The sequence below is a fragment of the Drosophila subobscura genome, chromosome E (genome assembly GCF_008121235.1).
Source record: "Drosophila subobscura isolate 14011-0131.10 chromosome E, UCBerk_Dsub_1.0, whole genome shotgun sequence".
Lineage (NCBI taxonomy): Eukaryota > Metazoa > Arthropoda > Insecta > Diptera > Drosophilidae > Drosophila > Drosophila subobscura.
The window spans coordinates 311,983-327,838 of NC_048531.1; the positions used below are offsets into that span (position 1 = coordinate 311,983).

At 42.5% G+C, this 15,856-nt stretch overlaps 1 protein-coding gene across 5 annotated transcripts in view; it reads left to right on the forward strand.

The window, feature by feature from the left end:
* LOC117892558 (protein O-glucosyltransferase 2) overlaps positions 1-15,856 on the forward strand; it is a 74,359-nt gene that overhangs the window by 17,434 nt on the left and 41,069 nt on the right. For 2 of the 5 annotated variants that reach the window (XM_034798871.1, XM_034798872.1), the window contains 2 exons: positions 3,207-4,217; positions 4,276-4,615. In XM_034798871.1, coding sequence (XP_034654762.1) covers positions 3,207-4,217; positions 4,276-4,615 — 1,351 coding nt within the window. Of the gene's footprint in view, positions 1-3,206; positions 4,218-4,275; positions 4,616-15,856 lie in introns of those variants that run through there. The other 3 variants (XM_034798876.1, XM_034798873.1, XM_034798877.1) reach the window with 3 other exon arrangements.

Here is a 15,856-nt window from a genome sequence, read left to right on the forward strand (position 1 = left end):
CCTCGGCGCTTCTTTTCCGAGGTTAGGCAGCGTCTTCGATGGCTACTAAACCTGCTTTGATGGGCTGGACATCTTGGTGGCATTTTGACTGCGGAGAAGGTAGCCAGCACTTCTCCTCACGGCGTATGTTTTGCTTGGGCACTTGACGATGGCGACTCGCCCCCCGCAACGTTACCAGCAGGAAGAGTAGCTGCATGGTTACATAGCCACTCCGCCAAGGTATAAGTTTTGGGAGCCCATGCACCACCCACCCCAGGTCCGAGATGGTGGGTGGTCCGCTACGCATAACTGCTGAGCTGCCTTCAGATTCGCTTCGGAAAGGAGTCGCTTCTTCAACTCCACCAACTCGTTCTTATCTCCCACAAGGAATGAATCGATTAAGATCGCTGATGAACGTCGACAAATCGAGCTCCAAAAGCACGGCCTTAGGTTAGGTTAGGTAGGCTAGGCACCGAGGCGCCTAGGTGTCTTCTTCTTGCTCCTGCGAGGGCAGGGCCACAGGCTTATCACATTTCCTGCAGCCGTCTCGATTGGTAATGCCTAGCTTGACTGCATGCTCTGTGAGGCTTTGAGGACTCCTGCTAGTAGTCGGCAATCCGTCCGACCGGCACGTTCCCGAGTCTTTCATTTGCCAGCTTAATTGTCTTTTTTAGCTAGAGCGTCCGCTGCCGCGTTTCCTTTAATGCCCTGGCTGCGAGCCCACTAGATGGGATCGACCTTGCTTAACTGTATGGATACACATAACCAGGGTAGCTTTCGGCAGATCGGCACTTGCCTGATCATTGTTAGCCGACGTATTTAGAAAGGATAGCGAGGATGGATGTGCGGACGCTCTACGCTTACTGTTAACAAAGCTGTCAAATTGCATCCTGCATCGAAATAGGTAGTTCCTATAGCATTAAGCATTAGGAACAGAGAAATAAGATCGAGCTATTACTTAACGAAAAAGAGCAGAAGGAGAACGAACTTCTTGAGATTTTTTAAATAGTCTTGATTTTAGGTTCTTTAGACTGGATAACTCCTTGGTGAACCAAGGAGGCTTCGCAGATCTAGTCGGACATAAGAGTGGGACACACGAGTAAACAATTTTGTCAAGTACATTGTAAATAAGGAGGGACGTGTGAGACAACTTTTTTACCCGGTACTCAGTGCTACAACTGTACCTAAGTGGTTTTTTCTACAATTTGAAATTTTTTCTACAATTTCATCTACATTTACATCACTTCTCACGCCAACACGCTCTTTTACCTCGCCCCCCTCCCCCAGAGCCGAACACCACACGAAGCATAGTGTGGATGAGAGAATGTGCAAATAACAAAACCAAAGCTGCGGGACGGTGTGGGTTTAGCTACTGCAAATTAATTTCTTCATTCTGTCGTTTCCGACGTTTCCGACCCCATAAAGTATATGTATATATTTTTGATCAGCATCAATAGCCGAGTCGATAGAGCCATCTTGTTGAGCGCCTGGATCTCAGAGACTATACAATTTAGAGCCACCAAATTTAGCATCCAGATTTCTGTATGCTCACACAAGTGTATTTAAAAATTTGCCCCGCCCCGCAAAGGTAGAAAATCTCCTACAGCCACAATTTTGAAGATAAAAGAAAACGCCATTCCGTAGGGAATGACCATATCTATCAGATAACGGAATTGGGATCAGATTGGATCATTATTATAGACATAATGAAGCAAATAATTTGCAGTGGCTAAACCCACCCCGTCAGTTCCGAAGTCTGGTTGGTTGCCCGAACTCTCTAAGTACTCGCTCAAGAGAACTACCTCAGAGGGTGTAAGAAGCCAGTAAGGGGCTGGAGCGATGAAAACTCATTACTTTGCATTTCGAGGCCTTAAAGTGTAACATATATGCACAACACCATGACTGAAATTTGTTGTAATCTGATTGCAAGCGAGAGTGAAATGAAATGTCCTTATACTGGACGCAGAGCTTAACATCATCCGCATACAAAAGACAGTTCATTAATAAAGAGTGTGGAAAGTAGGGGGCCTAGCTGGCTATCCTGTGGTACTCCAGAAGTAACCATAGTAGGTGAAGATAAGGAGTTTTTGAAGAGGTCTCTTTGAGACCTAGAAAACAGTCAGCTAGAAATCCATCTCAAAAGATTGAGCGGAAACCCTAGAAGACCAAGCTTTTGTGCAAGAAGAGAATGGTTTACAGAATCGAATGCCTTACTGAAATCAGTGTAAATAACAACCTTGGAAGCCTTTAATGACAAAGGACCTGTAACCTAAAACCATAATAGTATAACTCCAGAATACTTAATACTAACAACTATAACTACTTACATAATACAAAAATGTGCATCGTCACAGTAAATATATGAATCATTAGCAAATGAAGAACAAATAATATTAAATGTTAAGTTAAAAGCTATGTTCTTTTTAATATTTTTTGTTTTTATTGTTCTTTTTTTTTAGATGAATTTATCATTTCATTAGTATTTCATATAATCAAGTTTGCAGGGGTCTTGCCCCCTAGTATACGCTACTATACGCCATTGACATTTTTCATCGATGCTTTCTGGTACTGCAGGATCTACATAACTTCTCACACCAACACGCCCTTTTAGCTCGCCACTCTCCCCCAGATCCCCCGGGGATCTTATAGATATGGCCTCTACGGAACTGTGTTTTTAGTGATATCTTATCTTCAAAATTGTGAATGTGGGAGATTTTTGCTCTTTGTGTTACACTTGTAACAGTGTGATATTACAGAAATCTGGAGCCAAAACTTTGTTGCTCTGAGACTAGGCGCTCAGGCGAACAGACAGAAGGACATGGCTGTGTCGACTCGGCTATTGATGCTGATTAAGAATATACTATGTACATATATACTTTATAGGGTCGGAAACGTTTCCTTCTTTCCGTTTCGCACAATATACTCTGTTTACTCTTCGAGTACCGGGTATAACGAAAGAGTTTTTGAAGTCTTTTGCAAGCTTAATATTTCCAATATCTAATTCAATTTTTTCTCCATTGCAATGGTCTTTACAACGAAATCTGAGATTCGATTTTGTCGAGTAGTGTAATAGTAAACTTTACATTAGCATTTCAGTATTTCAAGGTGTAGCATTCTCCAGTAATACTCTCCCAGCTTTTCTTAGATTCTGCTGCGGAATAAGTGTTAAGAAAACAACCGAAATAAATCAAGGTTATAATCTATTATCTTTCTGTTTTGATTTCTAGAGAGCAACAATTACTGAATATATTTGAAATTATTATAACCACACTTGAAGGAAAACTAAAAAGAATTGATAATTTAGACAAAACAGTGGAACTTATGATGAATCACATGGATAATTTGGATAGTAGAGTGTCTGATAATATAGGAAAAAGTGAATTGATTATATCTAAGCTTCACAGATTAGAGGCCCACCTTGTTCAAGATGTTCCTGCAATACAAGTTGCCCGTTCGGATAAGGACAAACAAAAAACAAAACCTCTTAGTTCTTCAAGCAATATCCTTGAGAATCAATTAGTACAGTTGGACGAAAAAGTTACTAATATTGATATCAAGCTAGAGGTTCTAAAATCACAAATAGATAATAACTTTTTACAAGGAGAAGATTTTAACGCCGAGGCAAGTGAGAAAAAGCCTATAGCAATGAATGTAATTGATGTCACAAAGCCTTTAAACCCAGAAGCGATGACTCATGTGTCAGAAGAACTAAGTGGTCTTCGTGATTCAACAGACAGTATCGACAAAAAGTTGCAATTTCACATTAACATTGTGTCCGAAAATATTGGGCGAATGATTCGAATGATACACGATATTCACTATGCGGTGGTAAATCATCACGAGCAGGTAAATGCATTCAATATCACGACAACTGCATCGCCACCCATCAAATCAAGCAAAATTGATGCTTTAGTTAAGCAAATACGGCCTATGGTTTCTGTTTCTGAAAAAATGGAGGAAGTTTGGGACGTTGTGGTCGGTACAAAATCTACAGTTGATCATCTTTTACCAAAGTCAGATGCTATTTTGACACAAACACAACGACAGGAACGAGCCATTGATGAAATTCACCAAGATCTAAAAACAAAAACTAACTTAATTATCAACAACTTAGATATGGTCGAAAAGCGTTTAAAAAAACAAGAGAATGATGTGCAAATACTGGCAACGCGTCCTGGTCCCACGGAACTTGAAGTGGACTCGACCATTGATCGATTGGTGGAATATGACCCAAGCAAGTAATTTAATTTATTTTCTTTTTTAAGGACATTTTCTCATTTCTAAATTTTTTGAAAGATATTCAATAATAGATGACAATTTTACAGAGGTTAACACACCATTGCCTCCAATATTGCCTTCTTTACCTCTGTCGACCACAACATCCACATCAACTTCCCAATCACCAACAGCTACTTCTACTGGGGATGTCATAACAAGTGATGTGCCAATATTGTCAATGAGTGCCAACATAAGTATGCAAAGTGGAACACTTTCCTCTTCGACAAGTTCCAACAGCCCTATTCCTACAAAATCAACTATTCGAAAAGGTGGCATTATTTTTCCCAGCGTTAAAAATAAGCCAGCTGTTATAAATAACACATTTACCAATGATATTTTATCACTTAAGGATATCAGAGTAAGTAAAGAAAAATATTTCACTTTCTTCTTAAGATAAAATACGTGAATAAATTAAGCTAAGCGTCAACCTTAAGCATTTACCTACTAAAATGATCTCTTCGCCTTCAGCCTAGTACAGATCAGACATAACGTCGCTTAGTTAAAAGTGCCATATATTTTTCTAGCAGCCGAGTGTGCTTTTGAGATCTGACACTGCTCAAGCATGGTACTCATATCCGAAAAAAGGGTCTGTTAGAAAAATCAGGGACGATATTCGTACGGAAAGACCAGCACTCAGACGCTCAAAATATTCTTGCTACAGAATCAGGGACGATTTTCCCACACAAGCGATAAGAAATGAACCCTGCTTTTTGTTCGCAGAAAATTTTGCCTCAAGAATTTTGCAGTTGAGTACTCATATCATCAGAAATTATACCAGAAAACTAGCCGATTAAATACTTCCATCTCGAAGCAAAAGATAGAAAAATGTTATCTTTTGTCGACAGAATCGCCACAAGAGGAAGAAAAAAAGCAAAACAAGCGCAAGACGTCTAGAAAAGAGCATTAAATGGAGACGATTTAAAACATATTAGTGCAGCATAGCCAAAACTGCTTATTTGGATATTATAATTTATTAATCTTATACTCGGTACTTATTTTATAAATTTATAAAGACAATCAACACATGTTTATTGAATTTCTGTCACGCCGGAACGGACTGGACGTTGATATGCAATGACTGCACCATCAAGTGGCCCATGCGACACCAAGCCAAAGCCTGTTACGCGCGGAACCCAGCAGAACGCAGCCCCTCCTCCCGCCCAACCGACCGAGGGGCGCTGCCGCATGACGCGCGGCGCGATTAACCGAACCGGTCGCGAGCATGCAGGAAAGATAGATGTTAGGCTAATATTCGAGGAAAATTAGAACTAAACACAACTAAACTAGAGCAACTATAGCTAAGCAAGCAAAATTATCAAAGTCAAAAATTAAATTAACTACAAGAGAGGTAGGCTAGTATAAGAGATTTAAGAAGAGGAAGGGAGTGAGTCGAGGATATAATGTGATAGAGGGAATTATAATCCAAGCATAACACTCTAAAGGGTTCGTGCAAGGCATAATTCGATCTACACATTGGAAGGAACAAAGGAATATAGTTTCTAGTGGGTCTAATGGGAATCGTAAAGTTTACGCGGCTCAACAAGTCAGGTCTGTCTACATCCCCCTTGATCAAGTTGTGCATAAAAATTACACCAAGCATTTTTCTACGACTAACTAAGGATGGAAGATCCGATGGAAGAGACTTATCCAATATAGCGGGGCTTTCTCCATACATTGTTGTCCTCCAAGCTCCATAACCCCTTTGAAATAACACATTCCTGCTTTCATAAAAAATTGGAATTTTTTAACGGATTTTATTTTGTAAACAAAAAGGAAATAGTGTACCTTGCGCACTTTGGTCATACTGGGTTAAAATATTTAGCACTTTCTATCTCAAGAAAATTGGGCTCATCTTCTAAGTACTACTCTTTCTGAGTAGAGCCGCTAGAAAGTAGTTTGTGCGGGACCATGGTGAAATTACTTAGTTATTTTGTTATTAGTAATTTCACCATGGTCGGGCACAAACTACTTTCTAGCGGCCCTACTCAGATAAAAAAAAAACTAGCCAATGAATGCTAGAAAATCAGGCGATGGTATTTTGTGGTATTCGATGGTAGTTTTCGAGCAGCACGAAAAAGAAACATTTGTTTTATGTTCCGCGAGGCTAACTAACAAACAGAGAGTAAAGTCTCAATAAAATGGAGGCAAAAAGTGGAAAGAAAAATGAACACCGTCTTTTCTAAGAGCTTGAGGCCATCTTAAAGGCGAAAAAGGAAACAATTACTATATATGACTGAGAATATATTGAATTTATTTATTTGCATTGGTATTTCTTTTGAACTTTGAACGCCTGAACGGCTGGGCTGTTAACAAAATGTTTAAAGTTGTTTTCCTTTTGGGACCAAGCACTGCTCCACAAGGTTTGAATATTTTTGAATATGAAAGGTGCCTAAGGGTGCCGATATACCATCGGCAGGCTCCAACATTTTGGTGACCCCGACGTGATTGCCGTGAACTTATAGTGCGTTAAAGTGTTTAAACATTTAATTATTCGAATTTTAAACATATATGTAACTCAACATTTGCTAAGAAAAGAAGCGAATCAAAAGTCGTTGTGGCTGACCGTGGCAGTGCTAGCGGCCCGCTATTCGTTTTCATTTTCTATTTCACGAACTGTCGAGACCGTCTGAACTTTACCGGTTATTTGTCAAATTTTACATTTTTTCTTCATCTGTCATCTACATCAACAACACTGCTCACGCCAACACGCTCCTTTAGCTCGCCACCCTCCCCTATAGACACACACTGCAGAGTCGCGGCAGAGGCAGAGGCAGAGACGTGTCAGGGGCAGAGGCCATAAACAGCGCGAAGCAGAGTGTGAATGACAGAATGTGAAAAAAACAAATATAAGCTGCGGGACGGGGTGGGTTTGGCCACTGCAAATTAATTTCTTCATTGTGGCTATAATAATGATCCAATCGTATCCGTTTTGTGATCTGATAGATATGGTCATTCCCTACGGAATGGCGTTTTTAGTTTTCTGTTATCTTCAAAATTGTAGATTTGGGAGGTTTTCGCCCTTTTGCGGAGGCATGGCTCATTTTTGAAATACACTTGTAACAGTGTGAGCATACAGAAGTCTGGATGCAAAATTTGGTGGCTCTAGCTCTTATGGTCTCTGAGAGTACTAGGCGCTCATCAGGACGGACAGACGGACAGACAGACAGACAGACATAGACTCGGCCATTGATGCTGATCAAGAATATATGTATATACTTTATGGGGTCGAAAACGTTTCCTTCTGTGCGTTACATACAACCGTTATTCGCACAAATACAATATACCCTATTTACTCTTCGAGTACCGGGTATAAAAATGGGAAATAGGAAAAATAATAGAAAAAGTGTATCGTTTGCTATGGCAAATGAGGCTGGTGAAACACATATCGAGTCGGTAGCATTTGACGCTGCTCCAAGTGGTGGAAGCTTCAGCGCCAACGCAGCACACAGCACACAATTCCCTGCGTCCCAGATTACATTTTTGAAGTGGAAAACTAGATATATTTTCGATAGGCTAGAATCAATACGCACGGATATGGATATTGAGAAGCTGTGCCAAATGGATGAGTACGACTAGCGCGGACTGCTGGAATCACTGACAGAGCTTAAAACAAATTTTGTTGTGGCACACACCAGCTTAGAGGACGCGGATTTTGAGTCCATGTCCAGTGAAATACCTGCACGGTTTGACGCGTCCGTATTATCATTGCGGACCATTCTCCAGCGCGAGCTTGGAAGTCGGTCCAGCACTAGGAATTGTTCCACAATAAACTCCAGCTCAAGTGCATCCCAATCAATCGTCGTTATGGCCAGTCGATCTCGGTTACCTCAGCTAGAGCTGCCAAAATTCCGTGGAATTTATACGGAGTGGACCAATTTCTTCTCAATGTTCACCGCGATTATTGACAAGGAGTCCGAGCTGACCCCTATTGAAAAGCTGGAGATAAATGAGGCTAATTATATCGTGGCATTAGATATTTTAAAGCGTCGCTTTGACAATAAACGGTTTATTTTGCAGACACACATCAGAGGGATATTTGGGTTGGAGAAGGCTGACGCATCGGTGGGCTGGCTGAGGGAACTGAGGGAACTGTGGCTTCCTGGCACTCGGGCGTGCATTTCGCCCACAGCACATCTTCGTTCAGTACTACCAAATCTTCGGATGACACCAATCACAGACACTCGGCTCGATGAGTTGATTCATCAATTTTGGGAAGTGGAGCACACCTTTGGGCCGATCACTAGGGCAGCAAAGGAAGAGCATCATTGCGAGGAGCATTTCGTTAATAACACTCGCCTGGTGGCGGGCACTAGGCCCCCACTCTCTCGTCGTTTATCATCTGAGCGTGTCAACATCTCGTTTTCGTTAAAGCACATTAACTCATTCGGAGTTATGATGCGCCTTTTTGGATACGTTCAGAAGTTCAACAGTGGTACGAAATCACCGCATCTCTCGTCTAAAAAACTATGAAAAGGATCGAAATTGCTTCATCGAATCGTTCAACTCGCCCACCTTCACCCTGAGTACTGTGCAGTGCGAAAGGGGAACTGCGTGGAGTTCTCTAGCAGTATCTTATCGGTGTCGCCGTTTATAGACGACTTTGGTCTTAACTCAACTCTGAACACTCAACTCTCGGCTTCGATGCTCGTCACACAATCATTTTGCCCAGTGATCATCCATTGACGATCGCCATAATAAATCACTTTCATCGAAAACATCATCATGCTGGTCCACAGGCGCTACTTGGAGCGATGCCCATCGGCGGCATGAAAACCGTTTCTCGAGCGTTGCGGAAATTTGTCATATGCTGCAAATCCAGAACTCGTCTGGTGGAACACATCATGGCTGACCTACCAAAGGATCGAGTGCAGGATCGTCGAGCTGTCAACAAGCTGTGCGTCCTACCCGTTGAGGATCCTGTTAAAAGCCCAGGTCTTTCAACGGGGGGGAGTATGTTCGGAGCAGCAGCAAGTATATAATTATTAAGATCAGCTCGCCTTGTTTATATTTACACTCTCTTTATTCTCTCTTATATTAATATGCTATTGTCTCGCTCATCGCTCGCTCTCACAGGGCATAGAAGCGCACGCATATGTATGCACCCTTCGTACTGCTTATATTGCAGTGCTTTGCCCTTTTCTTATACCAGTCTAAAATATTGTCGATCGCCGCGCATCTCTCCGAACAGTCCAATTATTTTCTATGTCCAACGCGAACCCGTTATATTCAGAAAAGAGCTCTCAAATTTTGTAAAGTTTAACACACCGAATCACAGTTCACGGCCACGCCCCTTTAAATTGTACAAAAACGTAGAATAATAAACAAAATTATTAAAAACTAAATACGGAGAATAATTGTCGTAAATGTGGATTCAGAGTTGCCGAAAAAGGTCGGCTGCTTCCAACAGATACATTTTGCTTTCATTGTTTTATGAAAAGTAGACAAAACAAAACAGCTTCCTGAAAAGAATGCTGTTTTCACCTTCTGCCGCTAGAAAAGTTTGCTATCAAACGTGTTTTCGGATCTGAGTACAAGACCTCCCCAAGCAAATACTTGACTTAACATTAATTTAGAACATTTTATGAAGATAAATTAAATACGCAACCCAAAAACAAATATTATGAATTTATATTACATGGGTCTAGCAGCGCTTTCTTTGGCGAAGGAGCAATAATAAAATCATTTTTAGATTCATATAATTAAATCAATTAAATAGATTTAATGGGCCTTTATTACTTCATTTTTCTGGAAGGCTCCGGCTACCCCTCCCGCGGTCTAGCGAACTACCATCATTTATTTCATTTTTATACCCGGTACTCGAAGAGTAAATAGGGTATATTGTATTTGGGCGAATAACGGTTGTATGTGACGCACAGAAGGAAACGTTTCCGACCCCATAAAGTATATATATTCTTGATCAGCATCAATAGCCGAGTCTATGTCCGTCTGTCCGTCCGTCTTGTTGAGCGCCTGGATCTCAGAGACTATAAAAGCTCGAGCCACCAAATTTTGCGTCCTTACTTCTGTATGCTCACACTGTTACAAGTGTATTTCAAAAATGAGCCCCGCCCCCTCCCGCCCCCGCAAAAGGGCGAAAACCTCCCAAGCCCACAATTTTTAAGATAAAGGAAACCTAAACGCCATTCTGTAGGAAAGGACCATATCTATCAGTTCACCAAATTGGGATCCGGTTAGACCATTATTATAGACAGAATGAAGTAATTAATTTGCAGTGGCTAAACCCACCCCGTCCCGCAGTTTATATTTGTTTTATTCATATTCTCTCATTCACACTCTGCTTCTGCAGTATACGGCCACTGCCTCTGCCGCGTCTCTGCCTCTGCCATGAGTCTGCAGTGTGTGGCTGTAGGGAAGGTGGCGAGCTAAAGAAGCGTGTTGGCGTGAGAAGTGTTTTAGATGTAGATGTAGACAGATGAAGAAAAAATTTAAAATTTGACAAAAAACTAAGGTACAGATGTCGTACTGAGTGCCAGGTATAAAAGTTGTGACGCGTAAGAAGCGTCCCACACGTCCCTTCTCGTTTCGAACACATTTTGATAGGAGGAAATTTTTTGTCAGTTTTAGAACTGGTCAGGCTCGTTCTTAAACCTGAGCAGGTAGGACTTAAAGCACCCATGTCCTGCCAACAATTGGGTCAGGTGGTATTCCTTGTACTTGGGCTCGGTCCAACTCCACAGGTCAGTGATAGCGACACCTCTGGTCTCCGGGTCATTATCTGATCCCTGCGGCTTCTGCGAGTTGGGAAATTGTTCTGAATCCATAGCACACTCTCAGGGTGCACAGTCTCTGTTCAGAGTTGCATTTACTGGCATATGTTTCTTGGCTCAATGCATCATCCCTTATCGGTGCCGCATACAAGAGCTTCGAGCTAACAACACTGGCTAGGAGCTTCCGCCTTTTCTTATTTGGCCTCCGTGTTGCCGCCTATGCTCTATCTTCACCCCCAGGTACTTCTGGCTTGTACCAGTAGGTAATTGTGGAGTAGCCTACTCTGATTGTGGTCGTCTCACCTACCTTATTGCTGTGGATTATGTTTTGTGGGCGGATAACGCTAGACCCCTCCAAGATAGCCATGTTTTGGCTCGCAATTGGTCTCCCAACGCGGTCCCAACTTGCAGAATTAAACGCATTTTGAATGTCAAGTGTTGCCACTATGCAGTAATCTTTGCTCCCATACATCCACCGGGTGCCGTTTAAAGCTTGTTGTACTTTATCGGTGAGAGTTAACACGTTAAAACTTCCTCCAGCCTTGTGTGGATTACGCACTCGATGATCTTACCCACTGTGTCTAGTGATGTGTCTGTGGTAGCTCCTCGGTCGGCTTGTTGCGTTTGTGTTGTCAAGCCGTTCTCGCTTCAATAGGCTGGGGAAGATTCTTTCTGATATGCACGCATCGAAAAGATCCACAAACTTTGTGGACTTGCCTCAACTACTGTGCGGAGTACGGCATTAGCCACCCCGTCAGGGTCTGGTGCTTTGCCGCCTTCGGTCCGATTAAAAGCTTCGAGGATTAGTGCTTCTGTGGTTTCTTCAATTTCCAGGGGAGGCATTCTAAACAACACCCTCTGGGCTGCCACCTGCTCTGGAAAAACTATTTTTGCCAGCAGATCTGCACACATTGGCAGTGGGGAACTGAGCACTCACAGTCAGCGTTGCAAATTTTCCCACTAGATCTAGCGTTTTTCCACAGCCAAATGCGGTAAATATTGTAAAATAGCGGGTTGCGGACACTATAGTTATTTTCCAAGATATTTTGGAAAAGATTGATAAGTACTGACGTAACTGACGAAGTATTTCACAAGAATCGACTTGTATAATAATTCTAACGAAGTATTTCACAATGTGTGGTTCTTATTACTGGAAAATGCAGCTTAGCCATAGTTCTAGTTTGCGAGATTCTTCTGCATTATAAATCCAGCATTAATGCAAAACAGCCAAGACACCCAAACATAAATTAGTTTTCGTCGTGTGCTTTTGTAAAAACTAACATATAACGGTTTGTTGCTTTATGAAGTGCCAGCAGAATGCTTAAAGAAGATTGTCCAAATATGACTTACTTAAATTCAGCTGGAGAAGACGATATCATTCCATCAATAATTCCATCTACATCTACATAACATCTCACGCCAACACGCTCTTTTAGCGACTACCAAAATACCACCTAAATTTGGTGGCTCTTGCTCTTATAGTCTCTGAGAACTAGCCGACAAGACGGACAAACGGACAGACAGACATGGCTTTATCGACTCGGCTATTGATGCTGATAAAGGATGTATATACTTTATGGATCGGAAACGTTTCCTTCTGTGGGTTACATACATCCACTTTGTGAACAAATACAATATACCCTATTTACTCTTAGAGGGTTTAAAAATGTTTGTGCCTTCAATAACGTCAGTGCACAAGTACAGAGCGGACCAATCAAAATCCCTAATTAAATTATTGAGCTTCATAAACTTGGCTTTACGAAAGCAGCGGATGCGTTCAGATAGCCTACCCGCACGATCCGATAAAGTAATTCCAATATCTACCGACAATTTGAAAGTAGGATAATAGAAGTCTTCAGGTATAGTGAGCGGAAGTGCCCGTGTTAGCAACGGAACGGTCGGATCCGAGACAAAGCACAGATCAAGCAATCGACCCAAAGAGTTTTTTACATGGATGACTTGAGACAGGGGCAGGTCTAAGCCATCAATAAAGTCATGTCGTGTCATGGGCACAAGGTTAACCGAAGACCAAACAGTACCTGGCAGGTTGAAATCACCAATAACTAGTATATGGTCTTTATCAGATAGCGGAGATTGACTGAGAAAATCATCTCTCCCTTTCATAAGATAAATTAAACTTCTCGACCTTTAAGCCATCGGCTTTTATTTTGCTTTGTATAAAAGCGGTCAGGGAGGTCAGGGATAAGCCGAGTGACATAAAACTTGGCGCTTTGGTAAAACTCCTACCAGGTTCATTTTGGCACCATTTTGGTAGCTGTGACGGCAATATCCGGTGGTCCGGGACGTTTATTGGTTGGTGGGATCAAAATAGATGCGATACATAAGGGGCTTAGAGCGGACTCCAGGGAAACGGACGCTACAGTCGTAACTGGCTCCATGTTCTCCGAGATGATCGATTTGGTAGCCGAAACTGGATCACCAACGGCTGTCGTTGCCTTGGATTTGCAAACGAAATTAGCTGCTTCACTATCGGAATGGACGGAGACGGTGAGACGGAGATCAGTAGCAAGCGGTCAAAGGACTTGCAGATCCCGTGGAGTGACTTTGTTGCGCCTATCAGACTCGAACAGCAGTTTAAACCGCTGAATTGAGACTCCATGGCTAGAAGCCGATCGTTCTGAGCCCAGCTCCTTAAAGCCCTTTTGCGTCTGCCTAATAAACGTGACCATGTCATTCTCGACAAACCGACATGCCTCAAAACTGTAATACAGACCGTTACGCTTATAAATTGGACGTTTATACAAAATAGAAAGGAAAATACGGAGCGCAAAACAAGAACTCGTCTGGTCACTACGAAAGAGAACGAACTATAATTTCATACTGACCGAGTACCGTTTCCTACTCGTTTCATTTGAAAAACTTAATATTTCCCAGTTGGCAATCCACGTGGCAAGTGTTTGGGTCCCGTTTTCAACTGCATCAATATGCTTTTTCGAATGGAAAAGTTCTTTATTACCAGATGTACATATGTATGTACATATATGGTTTGATACTTTTTTTTAACTTTGATTTAAAATAATAAATATATGTACATATTTTTGGTTTTCTGATATTATTTTGGCCATCATTGGATATTTCTTAATCTTTGTGGGAAGTCATTCTCTGCGCTTTTGAGCATTTTGGGTTTTATATCGATTTAAGGTACGCTACCTCTCGTAAAAAAACGGTAAAAATACGATTTTGTACGTGATTTTATCCTGAGACAGTCTTTTTTGTGACGTTTTTGGCGCGAAGTAGCGTCAACTAGGTTAGGTTAGGTTTATTGGGCTGATCGGTCAAGCCGAGGTCACTCGGAGTCAGTACTGCCCATTGTGATGGCCACACTCGTCATTGGATGTTATCCTGTGTCAGAGGGTGTTTTCCAGTTCCAGTTCTGGAGCAGTGTGACCCGAGACCAACGTGAGTGTGATTGAGAGCGCTCTGCTCCGGTTTAGAGCGTCCAGCGTATCGCGAACTAGTCTGCTTGTGGTCTTGCAGGATACAGGGCATTGATAGCAGCCTGGCTTTCGACGCAGATTGCTATGTTATTCGGAGGTATATCCAGGATGTTTAACAACTATGCCGATTGCCAGACTGCATATATCTCAGCATGGAATAGACTGCACCAGTCTGGTGGTCGTAAGGATATGCTGGTTGCTAGCTCCTCAGAGTAGATTCCAGCGCCTGTCTCTTCGGCTGTTTCAGAACCATTTGTGAAGATGGAGATCGTCCGATTCTGTCCGATCGCAGTATTTCGCCTCGGCTCTTTCTTGAAGTTCCTTTTCCTTGAGAATTCCGAAACACAGTAGTCACTCTGACCGACCTTTCCACCTTCTTCCTTACGGAGAACAGTGGCGTGGCCAGACAGCGTTGGCCCAAAGAACTGCATGGCTAGTGGCCTCACAGCACTAGTCTCTGCCTTACACTTTATGTGCAGGTCTATTGGTCCCAGATCTAACATAGTGTCAAGAGCCGCCTGTTGGGTGGATTTGAGAGATCCGGAGATCCCCAGGAATGCTGTCCGCTGGACTCTACGCAGGTTCTCCAGGTGAGATTAGGTGTTAACCGCTTCCCACCATACGAGGCCTCCGTATGTCAGGATGGTTCTAATTATCGCTTTATACATCCAGAGAATTATATGCGGTTGTAAAAGTCTTCCTACTGAAGTAAGAAAGCTACCATATTCTAGGAGCACCAATTCAGTTTTTTGAGGATTGACCGCTATACAGTTCTGGCGTACCCATTCGGCGGTCATTCCTAGTGCAGATTCTAAAAGATCACCAATTATGGGCAGGTACTTTCCCGTTACCTGTTCTAATAGATCTTCCGCGTAGGTGACCTTGTATCCGAAGAATAAGGTCGTTCAGAACCAGATTCAAGAGAACGGAGTCGTTTACAGAAAACCAAATGACAGGCTGATGGGTCTGTAGTCTTTTGGGGAGATGCGTTTTATCTTACCAACCTTGGAGACACTCTCACCTCCCTCCACCCTTCGGAGGGAAGTGGGTACTCATGAGGAGTTCTAGGGACTCTTGGCTGCTTTCTACGAAAGCACCGTCCAGGTTGCGGAGCAGGCCTGGTGTGCTTGATGCCTTTGACAGTACCCGTCGAAGCCTTGAGGCTTCAGTAGTGCCGTCGATGGCATCGCAGAAGGCTGCCCCTTTTCCTTTTCTATAGTTCTTGTAGAGATTGAAGCTGTGGCAGCATTAGTCCCAGCTTTCTTGTGTGTTCATCACTTTTTCATGTTGAAGAGTTTCCTCGATACCCGTTCTGATTTCGCTCAGTCCACCACTGGTTGAGGTTGGACTTTGGGGTCGACTAATCGGTAAGGATTTGAGACAGCCCCTGTAAAGCCTTAGTGACTTAAGGCT